Source organism: Panthera pardus, unplaced genomic scaffold (genome assembly GCF_024362965.1).
Source record: "Panthera pardus isolate Hobbes unplaced genomic scaffold, ASM2436296v1 HiC_scaffold_24, whole genome shotgun sequence".
Taxonomy (NCBI): domain Eukaryota; kingdom Metazoa; phylum Chordata; class Mammalia; order Carnivora; family Felidae; genus Panthera; species Panthera pardus.
In genome coordinates, this window is record NW_026526810.1 from 22,354,785 (window position 1) to 22,377,470 (window position 22,686).

General features: G+C 35.9%; 1 protein-coding gene across 3 annotated transcripts in view; it reads right to left on the reverse strand.

Moving 5' to 3' along the window:
* SCAPER (S-phase cyclin A associated protein in the ER) overlaps positions 1–22,686 on the reverse strand; it is a 504,168-nt gene that overhangs the window by 362,152 nt on the left and 119,330 nt on the right. For all 3 annotated transcript variants that reach the window (XM_019441359.2, XM_019441358.2, XM_019441356.2), the window contains 5 exons: positions 19,760–19,835; positions 19,437–19,554; positions 19,061–19,172; positions 15,436–15,576; positions 2,685–2,840 (listed from right to left, as the gene is read on the reverse strand). In XM_019441359.2, the coding sequence (XP_019296904.1) occupies positions 2,685–2,840; positions 15,436–15,576; positions 19,061–19,172; positions 19,437–19,554; positions 19,760–19,835 (603 nt within the window). The remainder of the gene's footprint in view (positions 1–2,684; positions 2,841–15,435; positions 15,577–19,060; positions 19,173–19,436; positions 19,555–19,759; positions 19,836–22,686) is intronic.

Below are 22,686 nucleotides of genomic sequence, written 5' to 3' on the forward strand. Positions count from 1 at the left end.
CTCTCTCTCTCTCTCTCTCTCTCACAAATAAACATTGAAAAAAAATTTTTAAAAAAGACGCATGAAGTATTAATAACATCTCTAATCTTTAACATAACAAAGCTCTGCATGACCTGTTCCCTAACTCTAGAGAGTGTACTCTCCTATGTCTCCTGCATGGAATGCCTACTTCTCATTGTTTGCTTCTATCTTATTGTTTTCAAATCTCAGCTGAGGGACCATCTTCTCTAGGAAGGTTTACCTCACTTTTTCATCTCTTTGCCACTCTCAGTTTGAGTATGGTGTTTTCCTCTGTGCTTCCAAGAATGCCGTTGCTGTTATACTGATCCTAAAGGATTAATATTTGTTTATATATGTCTCCCCATTGAGAACAACGATGTATCCTTTTCATGTCCTTGAATCTAGCACAACATATGGCTTATAGTAGTAATTCAATAAATGATCACTGAATGAACAAATAAACATTGGTCATAATAAAGTATGTCCTCACTTTTATTTGAACACTGCAAAATTTGTTCTCTACATCAAAAGTGTCAAGTCCTTATTTCTAGCCTGTACAAAGAGGTTTTCTCCTCCTCTTCCCATGGAGAAGTGCCTTGTCTTTGAAGATGTTCTCAATGGTGTGGAGACAGCCCTTGCAGCCAGCATGTAGGTGGTCATGGTTCCAGATGGAAACCTGTAGCAACACTTGACCTCAAAAGCCATCTTGGTGCTGGATTCCCTTCAGGACTTCCAGCCAAAGCTGTTCAGTTTGCAGACCTATGAATAAGCTGCCCACCATGCACTCTGGGCACCACGGCCACTGCACCCATTCAGGTGACCCATGCCACCCAGGAAATCACCATGTGAGCAGTCCTTCCAGCCCATGAGGTTGGCCTTCTCATCCCTAGTGGGCTTGGCTTACTCTGGCTAGTGCTGACAAATCATAATGACATAGTTGAGAAACAGCAGAGATAGTCCAAAAGAGAGATCAAAGTACTCATGTACATAATCATATAGAATATGTAAGTGATCATACAATGTCATTATATTTAAATAATCATGTAATAGTCATATATGACAAATATACATACATAAACGGTTGCATGTGGGTGCTTGTGTATGTATATATGTGTATGTATTTACACATGCACACATATATATGTAAAATAATTCCTTTTCTAAGACAAAATAAAATTACATTTGTGTTCATTTCTTTTCCTTTTTAGTTTTTCTAAACCCTGGCTGAAAAATGTAAAATATGTGTACATATATGTATATGCTTACCCATATGTTTGTATGTTATATTTATGTATTTCCTATACCACTTTAGTCTTTTTAAGTGTTGGTTTTAATGTGCCATATCAACTGATAAAAGTGAGATGGTAATTGTGTTTGGTCTGCAATTGAGTGGAAAAGCCATGTCATCAATAAGTCCTAAGAAATCATCCTCCTTATTAGTAAAATTGAGTATTTCTGTGCCCTCAAAATCTCTCTATGGACCTCTACTCAAAGGCCAACTCTGCACCATACCATTAGAAGTTTCTTTTCAGTGTGAACATAACTGTAATTTATATCTTACATGTAGGTGCATGTCCACATGTGAGGATACTTTCTACCTCAAAATCATCCCCCTCCTCTAAAAACATTTATTTTTCTAATACAGTCTTTGATGCAAATATAATGTGAATTCAGAAAGCATACTTAATATGACCCAGAGCCTTAGCACATTTTTAGAATAATTTACCGGACATTTACACTTTGGCAACAAACCCCTCTTTAACAATGGGAAAACTGAGAAAGGCATTGATTTGCGAAAAACACAATCACAGGGTGCACCCTGCCTGCTGGTCTCATTGAGCTAATATATTCAACTGTGAGTTGTAAGAAAATGATGGTAATGTATACAATTTTGGGGAGGGTTGGTCATCTGTTGACTGTTGCCTCTGACTGTTGAACAGTTTTATATCTGTTCAGCAAATTCATTTCAACATTATTGATCACCCACGTATGGGTCTATTCTTTGAATTCTCCCTCACACTGGTTGTAACATCCTACTGGATCCCTCACCAATTAATTGAGTTGAATAAAATCTTTGACACCAGTTTAAACAAACAAACAAACAAACAAACAAAAATGTCAAGTCCTAAAAGAGTCTTGTGGGCAAAACTTTCTACTAAGTAAGATCTAAAATAGTTTATAAACATTAGTACAGTTCTTCCTATCCTGAAACGGTACCTAAATTAGGGTTCACTACAGAGGTCAAGAGCCAAGCAATTAAAGTATCTGATGATATTGCCCAATAAATGACAGATGTTCCTTGTCATAAGCATAAAGATTGCCCAGTTCTGTAAGGCTACATATACTCAATCAAACACATTCCTTTTTTAAATGGAAGAAGCTTGTTCTTACAAAGCCCAATTAGAAAAGAATAGATAATAATCTGTCCAATTTAGTCCTTCATCTGGTTGAGATTAAAGATTCAGACTCTATGACTGCTATGTACTGATGAAAGCACTGATTACCTTATCAAAAGGGGTACACATTGTCTTTTGGCAATCAGACCTCATATTTCCACAGTGCTATACTAAATGAGGCACCCTTGGGTCAGAGATCAGGTGTCACTCCATTTTGGATCATCAGCACCTAGCTCAGAGCCTAGAATACGGCAGGTGCTCAATAACTGCTTGCCGAAAAAATTCTACCTGAACAGCTTCATCACGTGCTTGTTTTTCTTCCTGTCTTCGCTGACGTTCTTCCTGTAATTCATTAAGCCTCTGCTCGTATTCCTTCAATTTTGATAAGACATCATGGCGCTTATTCTGGGCTTCAAGGGTATTTATGAAGGCAATTTCGTTTACCTTCAATAAAAGCAAAGAAAAGGAGTTTCAAATCAAGTTAATTCTAAGACACACCACAAAAATAAGAAACCCCACAGCAGTCATTATATAAAAATATAAACCACTAATAAGGAAGAAAACAAAAATTAAATATGGGTCTTTTCCTTTAATATTTACCTCAAAATGGATAATAATCCAGTGTATATAACAAATCCATTGGCCTTAGTAAGGAGTAATTTAGAATAAAGATCTGCCAATGAAATAGCTTTAGGTCAAGAAACGAATTAAGATTCTTACAAAAACATCTTGTGAAGTTCTACTTATTTCATTATGATTGCAATTATATAAATTACATTAAGACTTAAGTAGGTATGTACATGTTTTTCTAGTGAGTTTGAGAAAACAAAACTTAAAGTGAGCATCACATCATTTTCCTTCAACATATACCAAATGCGTGACAATTAGGAACAAGGTAGTGGAAAATACACTACACCTCGACTTCACATATATTGATACTTACCAGCCAAGTTTTGCTAGAAAGTGAAGTTTTATGAGTAAAGTTTAGCTAAAGATAAAGCAGGGAAATGTCAGTTGGGATCAAATTTCTCATTCTTGAAAGCCAGAGGGAAGGCATGCTGCAGTGAAAATGGTGGACTAAAACAGGGAAGTAAACACCGGGACTGACTCTGACAGAAGAACAGACTCCAGGAATCCATGCTGAATGGAATAAAACCTATCACTAGATAAGTTATACATCTCAGACAAGAATTTGAATACAGTTCTAACCAAGGTTTCCCACTTATCTTGCCACGTGGCCACTTTTTTAAGTAGGATAATAACATAACCATCCCTCAAACTGTACTAAAAGTATAAGACAAACAGCAGTACTGAAGGAAAATGAATCATACTGTATCAGGGCTCACACATTAAGCATAATCAAGATGAAAGAAAAAGAAATGGGACTTAATGTTCTAGACAAAAATAAGTAAAATAAAATTAAAAAAGTGAGCAAAAGTTAAATGATTTCAATCTGTGATGTTGGTCAAAGGGTACAAAGTCTCAATGATGGAAGATGAATAAGTTTTAGAGATGTGCAGCATGATCATGACACTTAACAATACTGTATTCTTGAAATGTGCTAAGAAGAGAGATCTTAAATCTTTTCAGCACATATGCAAACAAACAAATGATAACTAAGGAGAGGTGATAGATATGTTAATTAGCTGGGTTGTGATCATTCCACAATGTGTATGTATATTAAAACATCGAGTTGTAAACCTTAATATATATAATTTTGATGTGTCAATGATATTTCAATAAAGCTATAAATAAATAATAGATAAGAAGTGAACTAGAAACTAAAAAAACCCAATCTGAAAGAAAACAAAACCCACGAAACACCAGAAAATACCCTAGGCAAACTTTGTAATATAGAAGTTAACAAAAACCTGAATTTAAAGGTAGAAAAAAATGACAAAACAACATAACAATAAAAGATTAGAAAGCTAAGGAAACAAACTGAGGACAAAAATAACACCATCATAGAATTAACTGAATTAGAACAAGCATGGAACAAATAAAGATGGCAAAAAAATAAATCGCTAAGAGGCAAGTCTTTTGATAAGTTAATGCAGAATTTAAAAATGAAAATTTATGTATCAGTAACAAGCTTTTAATATAAAGAACAAATGAAGATGGCCTAATATAAGCATGAATAACATCTATAATTAAAAAAGACAAAAGAAAATGTTGCAACATATAATACAAAAAATTTTCCATGAAAAAAAAAGCAAATTGAGAACTTAAAGAAGCCATGTTGTCATGAAAAAATTTTCAGAAAATAAGTACCAAGAATATCCATATTAAATCACAAAACACTAAGGAAAAAGAATAACTCTTCTAAGCTTCTAAGCAGTAAATGCAAATCACCTGTAAGAAGAGGGGAAAAAAAATCAGTTGAGCCTCAGGCTTCTCCCCAGAAGTAGTTAATGCTAAAAGAAAATAAAGCCTACAAAATTTTGAAGGAAAACCATTTTGAACTATGTATCTGATCTCTAGCCAAAATGTATTCAGATAGAAATGCCACACAGCCCAGGGCAACTGGGTGGTTCAGTCAGTTAAAAGTCCGGCTCCATTTTGGCTCAGGTCATGATATCATGGTTCCTGAGATCGAGCCCCGTGTTGGGTTCTGTGCTAACAGCAGGAAGCTTGCTTGGAATTCTCTCTCCCTCTCCCTCTCTGCCCCTCCCCCACATACACATGTGTGCCCTCTCTCAAAAATATATAAACTTTAAAATTATTAAATTTTGTTAACGTTTATTTATTTTTGAGAGAGAGGGAGAGGGAGAGAGAGAGAGAGAGAGAGCAAGCAGGGGTGGGCAGAGAGGGGGAGATAGAATCTGAAAGACTCCAGGCTAGGAGCTGGAGCCCAACACAGGGCTCGAACCCACAAACCATGAGATCATGACCTGGGCCGAAGTCAGACACCCAACCAACTGAGCCACCCAGGCGCCCCAAGACTAGCTTATCTTTTAAAACAACAACAGTAACAACAGTGAATCAAACTATATGATCAAAACTTTTCCACGTCTAAATGAATGGGAAACTAGGGATATCATTATCTGAAATATGTATTTCAGGAAGTAGATGGTTTGGAAGATAGAGATGGTGAGCTGATGAGTTCCACTGAAAGCCATCACCAAGCAATAGATAAATGAATCCAAAGATCAACTGTGCCCCTACAAAACAAGTCGAAGAAAGACTGAAGTCATGCCATGCATCTTTTCTGATCAAACTCTATGAAATTAGAACTCAACCACAAGAAAAAAATCTAGAAAAAACACAAATACTACAGAAGTTAAATAACATACTACAAAACAATGAATGGGTCAACCAAGAAATCAAAGAGGAAATCAAAAAACCTGGAGATAAATGAAAACAGGACAGTCCAAAATCTTGGGATATAGAAAGAGCTATTTTAGGAGGGAAGTTTAAAGAAATACAGGCCTATCTCAATAAGTAAGAAAAACCTCAAATAACCTAACCTTCTGCCTAAAGGAGCTATAAAAAGAACAACAAACAAAATTCAAAGCCAGTAGAAGGAATGAAATAATAAAGATTGCAGCAGAAATAAATTCAATAAAAACCAAAAAAAAAAAAAATCAGAACAAAACAAAACACAGAACAGAGTAACGAAACCAGGAGCTCATTGTTTGAAAACATTATCAAAATTGGTAAACCTTTAGCCAGACTCATCAGAAAAAAGAAAAAAAAAAAAAAAGGACCACACTGGACAATCTCGAAGAAATGGATAAATTCCTGGAAACCTATAACCTGCCAAAACTCAATCAGGAAGTAATAGAAAATTTGAACTAACAGATTACAGGCAAGGATAAAAACCTGATTTAAGTAAGGATTAAAACCTGTACTTCTCAAACTATTCTAAAAAAACAGAAAAGTTAAAAAAGCTTCCAAATTCATTCCATGAGGCCAGAATTACCCTGTTACCAAAACCAATACCAGACAATACAAAAAAAGAGAACAGGGGAGTATCTCTGATGAACACACATGCAAAAATCTTCAACAAAATATTAGTGAATCCAACAATACATTAAAAATAACATTCACCACGATCAAGTGGGATTTATTCCTGGGATGGAAGAATGGTTCAATATTCACAAATCAGGGGCACCTGGGTGGCTTAGTTAGTTAAGCAACCGACTTTAGCCCAGGTCATGATCTTGAGGTCCATAGGTTCGAGCCCCACGTCAGGCTCTGTGCTGACAGCTCACAGTATGGAGCCTGCTCAGGATTCTCTGCCTGCCTCTCTCTCTGCCCCTCCTCCTGCTCACACTCTGTCTCTCAAAAATAAATAATAAACATTAAAAAAAATGGCTCAATATTCACAAATCAATTAACGTGATACATCACATCAACAAAAGAAAGAATAAAAACCGTATGATCATTTCAAAAGATGAAGAAAAAGCATTTGATAAAGTACAATATCCACTTGTAATAAAAACTCTCAACACAGTAGTTTTACAGGGAATATACCTCAACATAATAAAGGCCATCTATGAAAAACCTACAGCTAACATCATACTCAATGGTGAAAAGCTAAGGTCAGGAACAAGACGGGATGTCTACTCTCACCACTTTTATTCAACATAGACCTGGAAGTCTTAGCCACAGGAATCAGGCAACAAAAAGAAATAAAAGGCATCCAAATTGGTAAGGAAAAATTGTAACATTCACTACTTGTAGATAACATGATACTACATATAGAAAACCCTAAAGACTCCACAAAAAGAACTACTAGAACTGATAAATGAATTCAGTAAGGTCACAGGATACAAAATCAATACATAGAAATCCATTGAATTTCTATACATGAAGAATTTCTATGACGTAGCAGAAAAATAAATTAAGAAAATAATCTCATTTATAAGTGTACCACAAATAATAAAATACCTGGTAATAAACTTAGCCAAAAAGGTGAAAGACCTTCTGAAAACTATAAAATACTGATAAATTGAAGATGACACAAATGGAAAGATAGTCCATGCTCGTGGATTGGGAGAAGAAATATTGTTCAAATGCCCTTATTACCCAAAGCAATCTACAGATTTTATGCAATCACTATCAAACTACCAACAGCATTTTTAATAGAACTAGAACAAATAACCCTAAAATGTGTATGTAACCACATCAGGTCTCAGATAAACAAAGCAATCTTGAAAAAAAAGAATGAAACTGGAGATACCACAATCCCAGATTTCTAGGTATAATATAAAGCTATAGAAATCAAAACACTATGGTACAAATACACACACACACACAAAAACCACACAGATCAGTAGAACAGAAGAGAGAGCCCAGAAATAAACCCATGATTATACAATGGAACCAAGAATATACATTGGAAAAAAAGAGTCTCTTCAACAAATGGTGCTGGAAACTGGACAGCTACATGCTAGCAAATGAAACTGGACCACTTTCTTATAAACTCAAGATTAAAGACCTAAATGTAAGACCTGAAACCATAAAAATTCTAGAGGAGAGTATAAGGAATAACTTCTCTGATATCAGTTGTGGTAACATTTTTCTAAATATACCTCCCAAGGGAAGGGAAATAAAAACAAAAATAAACTATTGGAACTATATCAAATTTAAAAGCTTCTCAAAGAAATCTATACATTTAATCCAAACCCTATCAAAATACCACCAGCATTTTTCACAGAGCTTGAACAAACAATCCTAAAATTTGCATGGAACCACAAACACCCCAAATACCCAAAGCAATCTTGAAAAAGAAATGCAAAGCTGGAAGCATCACAATTTTGGATTTCAAGTTATATTACAAAGCTAAAGTGATGAAGACAGTATGGTACTGGCACAAAAATAGACACATAGATCAATAGAACAGAATAGAAAACCCAGAAATGAACTCACTATATGAGTAATTAATCTTCAATAAAGCAGGAAAGAAAATCCAATGGAAAAAAGACAGTCTCTTCAACAAATAGTACTGGGAAAACTGGACAGCAACATGCAAAAGAATGAAACTGGACCACCTCCTTACACCATACACAAACATAAATTCAAAATGGATGAAAAACCTGAATGTGAGAGCTGAAAAACCATAAAAATCTTAGTGGAGAACACAGGCAATAACCTCTCTGACATCAGCTACAGCAACGTCCTACTAGATACATTTCCCGAGGCAAGGAAAACAAAAGCAAAAATAAACTCTGGGATCTCATCAAAATAAAAAGCTTCTGTACAGTGAAGAAAACAATCAATAAAGCTAAAACACAACCTAAGGAATGGGAGAAGATATTTGGAAATGACATCTCTGATAAAGGGTTACTATCCAAAACATATTAAAAACTTATAAAATTCAACATCCAAAAAATGAATACCTCAATTAAAAAGTGGGCAGAGGTCATGAATAGGCATTTTTTCCAAAGAAGACATCCAGATGGCCAACATACACATGAATAGATGCTCAACATCACTGATCACCAGGGAAATACAAATCAAAACTACAATGAGAAGCACCTCACACCTGTCAGAATGGCTAACATCAACAACACAAGAAATAATAGATATTCACAAGATTGTGGAGAAAGCAGAACCCTCTTGCACTGTTGGTGGGAATATAAACTGGTGCAGCCACTTTGGAAGACAGTATGGAGATTCCTCAAAAAGTTAAAAATAGAACTACCCTACAACCCAGCAATTATGCTACTAGGTATTTACCCAAAGAATACAAAAATACTAATTCAAAGGGATATGTGCACCACAATGCTTATAGCAGCATTATGTACAATAGCCAAATACAGTAACAGCCCAGTGTCCACAGACTGATGAATGGATAATGAAGATGTGATGTATATAGGGAAAATGGAATATTACTCAACCATAAAGAAGAATAAAATCTTGTCATCTGCAATGACATGGATGGAACTAGAGAGTATTATGTTAGGTGAAAATAAGTCAGAGAAAGACAAATACCAAATTACTTCACTCATATGTGGAATTTAAAAAACAAAACAAATGAGAAAAGGAAAAAAAAACAGATAAAGTGAGAGAGACAAAGAAACAGATTCTAAATTATAGAGAACAGACAGTTACTAGAGGGTACGATGGGTAGAGGGATGGGTGAAACAGGTGATGGGGAATAAGGAGTGCACTGGTTGTGATGAGCACCAGGTATTGTATGCAAGTGTTGAATCACTATATTGTACACCTGAAACTAATATTACACAGTATGTTAATTGGAATTTAAATAAAAACTTAAATAAGAAAAACCAAAAGCTTCTGCAAACAACAAAACTAAAAGACAACCTACTGAATGGTAGAAGATATTTGCAAATGACATATCCAACAAAGGGTTAATATCCAATATACACAGGAATTCATACAACATCCCCCAAAACAAATAATCTAATTAAAAACTGGGCAGAAGACATGAACAGACATTCCTCCAAAGAAGACATACAACATGGCCAACAGACATATGAAAAGTTGTTCAACAGCACTAATATTCAGGGATACACAAATGAAAACCACAATGAGATATCACCTCACACCTGTCACAAAGGTTAAAATCAAAAACACAAGAAGCAACAAGTGTTGGAGAGGATGTGGAGAAAAAGGAACCCCTCCATTCACTGTTCGTGGGAGTGTAAACTGGTATAGCCACTGTGGAAAACAGCACGGAGGTTCCTCAAAAAATTAAAAATTACCATATGATCCAGTAATCCTAGTACTGGGCATTTACCCAAAGAATCTGAAAACACTGATTCAAAAAGATATATGTACTCTTATGTTCATTGCAGCATTTTTTACAGTATCTAAATTATGGAAGCAACCCAAGTGTCCACTGATAGATGAATAGGTAAAGGATATGTAGTATTTATACACAATGGAATATTACTCAGCCATAAAAAGGACTGAAACCTTGCCATTTGCAACAGCATGGATGGATCCAGAGTGTATTATGCTAAGTGAAAGTAGTCAGAAAAAGATAAATACTATATGATTTCACTTATATGTGGAATGTAAGAAACAAAGCAAACGAAAAAAAGAGAGAAACAAAAAACAGACACTTAGAGAACAATCAGGTGGCTACCAGAGGGCAGCTGGGTAGGGGAATAGGTAAAACATGTGAAGAGGATTAAAAGTACGCTTATCATGATGAGCAGTGAGTAATGTATAGAATTGTTAAACCACTATATTGTACACATGAAATTATTGTACACCTGTATGTTATTTAAATGGGAATTAAAATTCAAAAGAAATATTCCCAAACATCAAAAGAAACAAAAAGTAAAGATTAGGGGATGGGGCTAAAGATGCAAATCTAGGAGTCACTAGAGAGATGATAGTTGAAGCAAGATAATGATTGTCATACTCAAGGAAAAGAACAAGTGAAATGGGCTGAAGTCAGTAAAACTTAGGCATCAAATGAAAAAGGAAAAAGACAGTAAAGGATTAGTTAGAAAACATAAAGAAAATCAAGGCAGTGCAGAATATTCTAGAAAATGGTATTTCACAGGATTCATAATGGAAAGATTCAGAAAAGTCTTTTAAACTTAGTGACAACATTCTATACTATAGTGATACTATTCTATGTATGTATTCTATGTAGAGCATAGAGGGAAAATGGTATTATAAAAAATTCAAGAAGATATGGGTGATGAGGTGGTGAAAATCAGCTCAGCCCACTCTTTCCAAGGAATCTGCAGATTCACAAAAGGCCAGAATAGATAATCTGCAGAACTGGAGTATACAAGTAGGTAGTCTAGAGGAAAAAAGCAAAGGAGCAGGCACAAGAAGTAATGAAGCAAATTCAAAGAGCAGGCAAGAGGACACAGCACATGGAAGAGGGCTACTGCCAGAAATCAGGCAAAGGAGATCTATTCCTCATAAAAAAATTAAAGTCTACTGTAATAATGAGTAGATGTTGCAAGTGAAAAAATCGGGTCCTGATTAATGTAGGTTATAGTAATAGTCACTATCAACTAAACAGTGGATGTTTTGTTTTCAACCATGTATATACCCCAAAAATAAGGAATTTGAAATGACTATTAACTTACTTCACAAACTCACAGAAGGTGTATATGAGATAAAAATTATATCTTGATTATATAACAGGACTAAAATGAATATATTTGGTATATGTCTGAAGGAAATTACATTTCCAGTGGACCTTAAGAATATTTTTAAGGCCAGAAAAAGCAACCACCTTAAACAACTAAAAAATTAGGGAAATACATAAAACATATCAAATTCAATTAATGTAATACAGAAAATATCAAGAGAACAAAAACTATATTATTTTGCAATAGATGCAGAAAAGCATTTAACAAAATCCAACATCCCTTTACGATACAAACATGCAACAAAATAGGAATAAAAAGGAACTTCCTCAATCTGATGAAAGGCATCTATGAAAACCCCACACCTAACATCATACTTTATGATAAAAGACTAAATACTTCCTCTAAAGACTGGGAATAAGACAAGGATGTCATGTCCACATTTACCACTTCAACACTGTATTTCAGGTTCTACCTAGAACAAAAAGCAAGAAAAACAAATCAAAGACATTCAGGTTGGAAAAGAAGTAAAAGTGTATCTATTTGCAGATAACATGATCTTGGATACAGAAAATCCTAAAGAATCCACTAAAAAGCTATTAGAACTAAAGAGCCAGTTCAAACAAGGCTGTAAGAAACATGATCAACATATAAAATTCAACTCTATTTCTGTACACTAGCAGTAAACAATCTGAAAATGAAATTAAGAAAACAATTTCATTCTGTTTGATCCCTGAGAAATATTCTATTGTGTGTGTGTGTGTGTGTGTGTGTGTGTGTGTATACATACACACACACACACACACACACACACACACACACCACATCTTCCTTATCCATTCATCAGTCAATGGACATTTGGGCTCTTTCCATAATTTGGCTATTGTTGATAGTACTGCTACAAACATTGGTGTGCATGTGCCCCTTCGAATCAGCATTTTGGTATCCTTTGGATAAATACGTAGTAGTGCAATTGCTGGGTCATAGGGTACAATGTGGATGGAACTACAGCGTATTATGGTAAGCAAAATAAGTCAAAGACAAATATTACATGATTTCACTCAGGTGGAATTTAAGAAATACAACAGATGAACACAGGGGGAGAAAGAAAAATAAAATAAAAACAGAGAGGAAGGCAAACCATAAAAGACTTAAATGCAGAGAACAACTGAGGGTTGCTGGAGGGGTGGTGGGGCAGGGATGGGCTAAATGGGTGATGAGCATTAAGGAGGGCACTTGTTGGGAGGAGCACTGGGTGTTACATGTAAGTGATGAATCACTAAATTCTACTCCTGAAACCAATACTACACTACATATTAACTTGGAAATAAATAAACAAACAAACAAATAAATAGATGAGACAAGATTGAAAAAAAGAAAAGAAAACAATTCCAATCTGCAATCATGTCTATAAGAGTACATACTCAGGAATAAATTTAAATGAGTTGAAAGGCTTTTTGCATACTAAAAACTTCAAAGCACTAAAGAGACATGTATCAATGTAACAGGATATTATAACAGTAATCAAGATAAAATGGCATTGGCATAAAAAAAGGCATCGAGACAAATGAAACAAAATAGAAACAAACCCATACAGTATATGGCAAATAGCTTTCAACAAGGGTCCTAAGGCAATTCAACGTAAAAAGGACAATCTTTTCAACTGGTACTTGAATATTAGATATCCCTATGAAAATATGAACCTCAACCCTATCTCGCACCAGATACAAAATTTAATTCAAAAGAGGACACAGATGTCATTGTAAAATTTAAAACTCCTACAAAAAAATTAAGAGAAAAATCTTAGTGACCTTAAATTCAGGTAAAGATTTTTTAAATAGGACACAAAAGACACATGGTACAGAAAAAAAAAGTTAATATATTGGACTTGATCAATTTTTAAAACTTCAAAAGATACTTTCAAGAAAAAGAAAAGGCAATCTAAGGTCTGCGAGGAAGTATCTGCAAAACATAGATCTTAGTATCTAAAATACATAAAGTCCTCTAAGAAATCTTTTCATTTGTGACAATGTGGATAAAACTGGAGGGCAATATGCTAAGTTAAATGAACAAGACAAGGAAAGACAAATGCTGCATGGTATCACTTAAATATGGAATCTAAAAAAAAAGTTGAACTCATAAAAATAGAGAGTAGAAAAGTGGCTGCCAGGGGCTAAGGGTAGAGAAAGAAATAGGGAGAGGTTAGTAAAAAGGTATAAACTTTCAGTTATAAGAAGAATAAGTCCTGAAGATCTAATGCATAACACAGTAACTACAGTTGATAACACTAATTGAAATATGCTAAGAGAATAGAACTTAAATGTTCTCTCTCTCACTCACAGACACGCATAAAAGATAAACATGTGAGGTGATGGATGCATTATTTAACTTGATGAGAGGAATCCTTTCACAATGTATATGGATATCAAATCATCATGTTGTATACTTTATATACCTTACCATTTGTCAATTATACCTCAGTAAAGCTGAAAAAACTCAACAATAAAACAGTCCAACTTTAATAAATGTACAAGATATTTGAACAAACATTTCACCAAACAAGAGCTAAAGATATGAAATAAGCACATAAAAAGATGTTCAAAAATGAAAATTAAAACCAAATGAAATACTGTACACACATAGTAAACTTACATGGCTAAAATTACAGTGTGTAATCGTGTCAAATGTTGGTGAAAATGTGGTTAATTAGAACCCTCATCCACAGCTGGTAAGAATGTCTACTACTACAAAAATCCCCCGCTTTCCAAAAGTTCTCATTACACCACTTCGCTTTTACAAGAGACCTACATTATACTTGTTTTCCCTAACCAAAAGAAAAGAAATCCAAAGAGAATTTCTGCTTAATGAAAAAAGGCAAAAAGCAAAAACTATATTCAGTGTTTTACAGGGAGCCATTACAGAGCTAGCACACCCCAAAGAGTGAGAGAGAGTGGACTGCCACACTTATTCTCCAGGAGCTACACTCACCATCTCAGCTTTAGGCCACCATAGTTTTGAACTGTGTGAACATCTGTGCTTTATCTCAATTTATTTTGTGCATCCATTAGCAAGATGTGTTCTAACATATCAGAAAAGACTAAAAGAGGTTATTTTGGGGTCTGGGAATGCTCAAATTTTTTTCCATATAAATTAATGGTAATTGCATCTTTATGGCATTTCAGGTTACAAAAGGTTTCATAGGAACACTCTACTTTCAGATAGTAGGGGAAACTTATATAATAACCATTTTGGAAAACTGTTTCTTCAAAAGTTCAACATGAACCTATCATGATGCTCTGCTAATTCATTCTTAGGTATTCACCCAAGAAAATGAAAGCACACATGTGCACAAAGATTTACACATGATGATTCACAGCACCTAGATCTATAATGGCCAAAAATTAGAAAGTAAGCAAATACCCATCAACAGGTGACTGGATTAACAAATTATGGTATTTCTATACAATGATACACTTCTCAGCAATGAAAAGGAACTGATATACACAACAGTATGGATTACATTCAAAATAACTATGTTGAGTGAAAGATGCCAGAGGAAAAGAATACATACTGTACGATTCCATTCATATAAAATTCTAGAAACTGCTAACATCTATAATGACAAAAAACAGATCAGCAATTGCACAGTAACAGAGTTGGAGGAAGGAATGAATACAAAGAAGAATGAACAAACTTCTGAGGGTGATGGAACTGTTTATTATCTTCACTGTGCTGATGGTTTCAGGAATATATACATGTCAAAACTCATCAAATTGAAGCTTTACATATGTGCTATTTATTGTCTGTCAATTGCACCTCAAAAAAAGCTGTAAAAACATAATATACATCTCACAGGATTACCATAAGTATATGATATTGCACCTAATAAGTTTTAGTGAGCCTGTTATTCTGGCACAGAATAAACACTTCATAAATATTACTTCTCATATTAACAACTGAAAAAAAGTACTTGGGTAACTAATTCAATGTTCAAAGCACCTAAGATATACCTTAGCTTCTTCCTCTTGTGCTTTTTTAACAATTGCTTGTAACTGCACCTCTCGTTTAAATTCAGCATGAAGTAATTTCTCTTCCATCATCCTGCGTCGTTGATCTAATAATTCTTCCTTCCACTTTCGGACATCTTTCTCCTATACAGAGTTATCATATCATTAATTTCAGCATACATAGTAATTTAACAGAAGGGAAAACTGATAAACAGCTTCGGAATGATAAATTCTAGAACCCAGAAAGACCTAAAGGAGCATGACTAATGATTGAGAACACAGACTAGGAAGCCAGACTGCTTGAGTTCATAATATACTTTGGTCACCTGCTAGCTAAAATCAAATGCTGGCTCAACATGAGTGGGAATAAAACTAGCATTCAACTGAATTTGAATTTTAGCTACATAATTATGCATTTTAACAACCTCAAAAAGTATAATGCAGAAACAGCACTGGATTAAGAGCTAGACCACAGATCTTTAAAGCCCTTGCTCAGCAAATTATTGGTAATGTGACGCTGGAAACAGCACTTCACCTCTCCTAGATTCAGTTTTCACACCTGTAAAATGGGATTCAGTATGTTTAGTTTTGTGACCCACAAAGAATTCTGGTGATCAGATGAGACCACATATGTAAAACAGTGTTGAAATAACAACCTATTATATAAAAGGAAGGTGGGATTTATCATTAAAATTAATGTAAAAATTAAACCAGGTTGTACCAGTTGTACAACCTCTAACGTCTTGTACAATTTCAAGAATTTATTATTCTGTTTGCAGGAATACTTGGAGATTACATATATATATGTAAGAAATTAAACTATATAATTTTTCCTGCCTGAAAAACACAGTAAGAGGTGAAGTTGTAGTTGTGTTACAGCATTTCTCTAAAGCTGACATTAAATAATACATTAACTCTTATAGAATCCTACAACATGCAGTTTTTCATTTTGATTTATTGATTCTGAATGATCAAAATAATAATAATGACAAATTCTTAAGATTCGGGTAAAGAGGGGCACCCAGGTGGCTCAGTCATTTGAGCATCCAACTCTTGATTTTGCCTCAGGTTATGATCCCAGGGTCGTGGGATCAAGCTCTGTGTCAGGTTCTGTGCTGAGCATGGAGTCTGCTTAAGATTCTCTCTCTCTCTCTCTCTCTCTCTCTCTCTCTCTCTGTCTCTCTCAGGGCGCCTGGGTGACTTAGTTGGTTAAGCATCTGACTCTTGATTTCAGCTCAGGTCATGGTCTCACAGTTCATGGGTTCAAGCCCTGCATTGTGCTCTGCGCTGGCAGTGGCAAGCTGCTTGGGATTCTCTGTCTCTCTCTCTCTCTCTCTCTCTCTCTCTCTCTCTGACCTTTCCGCACTCATGCTCACTCTAAGTAAATAAACACTAAAAAAATATATATTCTCTCTCTCTTTTCCTCTGCCCTTCTCCCCCACTCACACTCTCTCAAAATAAAATAAAATAAAATAAAATAAAATAAAATAAAATAAAATAAAATAATTAGGTAAAGAGAAAAATCACAGATTTCCTTCTTTTCCCAATCAACTTTTCTACTGTACTAAAGAGAATCTTATACCACACCTCATTTTTTAAAAATATTGGGATTATTTGGTCCAACTATCTCTCCTAAATTTAAATTACACATTATAAGTAACGTAAATAATATATTTTTTTAGCTTTTATTTTTAAATGTTTTTTTTTTTTTTTTTTTTTTTTGAGAGAGAGAGAGAAAACGAGGGAGGGGCAGAGAGAGAGGGAGACACAGAATCTGAAGCAGGCTCCAGGCTCTGACCTGTCAGCACAGAGCCCAAGGCTGGGGCTAGAACCCACGAACCGTGAGATCATGATCTAAGCCAAAGTCAGATGTTTAATTGACTGAACCACCCAGGCACCACAAGATTTTATTTTTAAGCAATCTCTACATACAACATTGGGCTTGAACTCAGAACCCCAAGATTAAGAGTCACTCATATGCTCCATCGACTGAGCCAGCCAGGCACCCCAATGCAAATAATATTTTAACCTATGCATATTAGTACTCTTTTCTAGTACTAGAAGGTAACAAAGGAGTTCCCATATACTGTGACAGTCACACATCTTTTGTCATGTTGTTTTAGGTACTTGAAGTACACAGACTCCAAGATGGCTCCCAACCATCCAGCCACCTGGTACTCAGATCCTTGTCTAATTCCCTCCCGCACTGTACCAGGATTGCAACCAACAGAATACAGCAAAAGTGATGGTTTATCACTTCCAGGATTAGGTTATAAGAGGCAAGGGCAGCTTCGAATTTGGCAGCTCATTTGTTCTTTCCTTCTCTCTCTTTGTCTTTGTCCCCTTCTCCTTTCCTCTCTTCCTCCTGGATTACTTTCTGTGGGGAAGCCAGGGGCTATGTCATAAGGACACTTGGGCTATGAAAAGGCCCACATGGCAAACAACTGAAGTCTACAGCCAACTGCTAAAGAGGACCTGAGGCCTGCCTACAACCACATGAGTGAGTCCAGAAGTAGATCCTGTAGCTCCAAATGACAGCATGACTGCAAATTCATGAGAGATTCTGAATAAAAATCACTAGGCAAGCCACTCTTGGTTCTCTTGCCCACATATAATGTGATAAACATCTGTTTTCAGTGGCTAAGTTTTGAGGTCTTTTGTTATATAGCACATTTAACTAATACAATATTTGCCTATATTTGCCACGTTGACATAACAGTAAGAATGACCAGACACTGAGCATCAGCCATCCTAATACTATGCCATTGTTATACACACTTGCCATATTTAATCATCACATCATGTTAATAATTAAAATTTTCATTTTAAAAATAAAGAAGCTGAAGGGTGCCTGGGTAGTTCAGTTGGTTAAGCGTCCGTCTCTTGGTTTTGGCTCAGGTCATGATCTCACAGTTTGTGAGTTCAAGCCCTGCACAGGGCTCTATACTGACAGTGTGGAGCCTACTTGGGATTTCTCTCTCCCTCTCTCTCTGCCCCTCACCAGCTTGTGAGCGCGCTCTCTCTCTCTCTCACTAAAAATAAATAAATAAACATAAAAAATTCTTTTTAATTTGAAAAAGAAAGAAAGAAACTGAAATGTAATATTGTCAAGTAACTTGCCCAGTGCATCATATTTTATTATGTGGTAAAACCAGGATTTGAACCCTGCTTGGCCATCTCCAAATCCCATGTTCTTTCTACTATATCACACTGATCAGAAGTTGCACTGCTCTAAATATTCTAAAAATCTCTTTATAAATTCAATTAGTGCCCCAACTTATTCAAACCTGATCATCTGAAGCTCAAAACTATCCTACCAACTCATCCTACATTGTCCACAAGACTCCCCGAAGAAACGCCCCAATGAAAACAACAAAGGACAAAGTGCAACTTCAATAATCCATGCCAACTCTGCAAACATCAATTTACTAGCTAATTTATAAATGTCAATTTTTTTTTCTTTTTTGCAGGTACCCTTCTGTAAATCAATAGGTAGAAATGCTTTTGTTTCCCAGAAAATTTAATTTTTATAGTTCTGCTAGCTTCTCTTAGACCCAAAAAATAGTCAAGTTAAAAATGAGTCCATCAATTTAAGGCTGTCAAAATTTTCTAAATATTAAAAACTCACCCTTTCTAATAATTTCTGAAGCTTTAATGTTTTCTCTTCACGTAACTTTTCCCTTAGCTGCTGTGCTTTCATTTGTTTTTCTTCATGTTTTTTCTTAGATTCTGCAATTGTTCTATTAACACAAACAAATGGATAGAAGACACAAATGTTTACATGATAAAGCCAAAAATATTTTTAGTCTTCAACATTCTTAAAATAAATACAGGAAGTACACACAACTAATTTTGGCTTAACATTTCAGGAAAACATTGTCACTTTTTAATAGATCTGTAACTATCATGAATAATATGCCTTAAAATGTTGTATAGCAATTTTACTAAAGACTAGTCAGTTTCCCTCTTGTGAAACATTTCAAATTAATTTTCAAAGGCCAGACCTTTTACGAGATGGTGAGGAAAGTTTTTCATGCATGTGAATTCCATGGCCTGGAGGTCTAGCAGGTTCCTCCTCTACAATATCCCCCCAGGATGTATTTTGGCGCCAAGTTTCACGAGCTGCCCAGAAAAAAAGAAAACCACCATTACTGTTTAACCACACAGTTCTATAAAACCAACATCTGAGAACAGGCTTTTAAAAGGCATCAGCATTCCCACTGTAAATTATTTATTTTACACATATAAACTCCACGTAATAAGATAATCTATTTTAAACCCTTTTAGCTGCACACAGACAATGCACACAGGCATACACACACAATACCTTCATAATCTGCAAGGACATCATTCCAATCCATAGACATACCACAGAAAGATACACTCCCACTGCCCATGCTGGCCTAAAATGTAATAAGGAAGAGTGAAAAACAAATATTTGAACACAATTATCACCTTAAAAATGAACTGTAGATGTAATTTTCTTACCTGTTAGTAAGAATTTAACAAACAGTTCAAAACCAGAAAAAAGCTATATACCTCTTGTAGTTACAATAATCACCAAGTTAAAATACTATACAGTCTATATATTTTAAGAGGAAGACAAACCTACTTGTTATTAACAGCAGAGACAAATCAAGTAAATTTAAAAGAAACATATTGGCCTGATACTATATAACTCTGCCGTACTCATAGTATACCTCAGAAGAGCTCAAGATTATTCACTGGGCATTAAAAATTAATAGAAAAATATTTAAAACATTTACAGTTACTTTCATTCTGAAGAAATCCCTCTTATCAACATACATATCCTGAATGCTTAGTGATAGCAACGTATGTATCATTTGCTTTTTATTAGTGGAACAGAAAAAAAGTAAATACCTTAGATTCTATTTCAGCCTCTGCAATTAAAATGTGAGTAATGCTGAGTTCTTACTTTTTCCAAGATTCAATTTCTTGATTTGTAAAATGAAAATAACAACTTCCAACTTGTCAGTTGCATTATATACAAAAATACTCTGTGGGGCGCCTGGATGGCTCAGTCAGTTAACTGTCCGACTTTGGCTCAGGTCATGATCTCACGGTTTATGGGTTCAAGCCCCACATCAGGCTCTGTGCTGACAGCTCAGAGCCTGGAGCCTGCTTCGGATTCTGTGTCTCCCACTCTCTCTGCTCTTCCACTGCTCATGCTCTGTCTCTCTCTCTCTCTCTCTCTCAAAAATAAACATTAGAAAAATTTTAAAAAATACTCTGTAATGGTTAAAGTGCTAAAAAATGATTTCCTATTGTTTTTGTATGAACTCTAAGTCCTTCTGGCCCTAAGAATTTTATTTCTAAATGTAATTTTTGAACAATTATGCAAAAAATTCTGAAAGCTCTCAGAAAGAACCCAAAATGGCAGTGAAGTAGGAAGACCCTAGGCTCATCTTGTCCCAGGAACACAACTAGGTAACTATCAAATCATCCTAAATACCCCTGAAATCACCCTGAAGACAGGACATACTCCACAAGTAAAGAGAGAAGAGGCCATACCAAAGAAAGTAGGAAGTGCAGACATGGGTTAGGGGAGAAACAGATCATGGGTGCTGCAGAGAGGAAGGAGCTGTGGTTGCGAGGAAGGGCGAGAGAAAAAGACAAGCCCAGGAACACACAAGGAGAACGTTTCCCCAAAGCCACTAGCTTGGAAACAGAGAGGGACTGAATTTTCTGAGCTCTTGAAACCAGTAGGGTTTAAACGTTAGAGTTTTAAAGGTCAGCAGGCTTAGCTGGGATAGAGCCCGGAGGGCACAACCCCGCTCCTGGAGAGGAGGCAAGCAAACAACCCCAGGGACAGTCAGTGTGGAAACAGTGATCTGAAGAACAGCTGGGGCACACAGTGGTGAGATTATTCCCTATTCTAGGAGTGTTTCCCAGAGAGGCAACATTCATGGAGACTGCTGTCCAGGAACAAAGGAGCTGGCTGAAACCATTTCCCTCCAACACCCCTCAGCATGAACACAAGGCCATCTGAGGGAAGCAGCTCAGCGCCAACACTGGCTGCCTAACTTGCTTCCACCAAGTCCCACACATCTGTGCTCTAGCAGGACTGCCCTTCTCAGTCAAGCTTGCCTCAGCCCTAGTGTGGTGAGTCCCTCTCCCAGAAAAACAGCACAAACCCCTGCCCACACCACATCTCCTGACCAGAGAGTTCTACAAGACCTTGGTTCTGGTGGAGTTGGTGTCAGGTCTTAATGCACAAACACACCAGAGCACATCTAGTTAAAACTTACCACATTCAGGCCAGGGACCAAACACTGCCCTCAGCAGGCAAGGAGAGGCTCTACAGACAACTGGCCTAAAGGACAGAGCAGCCAAAACACAACAGTAAAGCATGTATAGCACACACCAGAGCCAATCCCTGAAGCGCCAGGCCCTGGGCAGTACATAAGGCCATTACTTTCAGGAGAAGGAGACATAACTGGCTTTTCTAACACAGAGAAGAAGGCAGATACCAGATAAAATGCCAAGACAGAGGAATTTATCCCAAATGAAAACAAGATAAGGCAAAACAGATATAAGTAACATGCCTGATGGAGAATTTAAAGCAATAATCATAAAGATACTCACTGGGCTTGAGAAAAGAATAGAAGACATCAGTGAGATGTCTCCTTACAACAGAGATAAAAGAGTTTAAAAAAAAAAATCAACCAGAGATGAATGAAATAAATGAGATTGGAAACAGGCTTGATGCATTGAACAGCAGACTGGAAGAAGCAGAGGAATGAACTAGTGACCTAAAAGATAAAATAATCAACAATAATGAAGCTGAACAAAAGAAAGAATAATTATGCAGCACAAGAATAGACTTAGGGAACTCAGTGACCCCATCAAATATAAAGACATTCATATCAGAGGAGTCCCAGAAAGCAGAAAATGTTATTTCAAGAAATAACAGCAGAAAATTTCCGTAATCTGGGAAAGGAAACAGACATCAAGATCCAGGAGCACAGGGAACTCTGATCAAAATCATCAAAAGCGGGCCAACACCAAGACATATTGTAATCAAATTTTAAAATACAGTGAAAGAAAAAATCCTAAAAGCAGCAAGACAAAAGAAGTCCTTAATTTACAAAAGACCACCCATCAGGTTAGCAATAGATCTCTCCACAGAAACCTGGCAAGCCAGAAGTAAGTGGCATGCTCCATTCAATGTGCTAAATGGAAAAAGTCTGCAGCCAAGAATACTCTATCCTGCAAGGCTATCATTCAGAATAA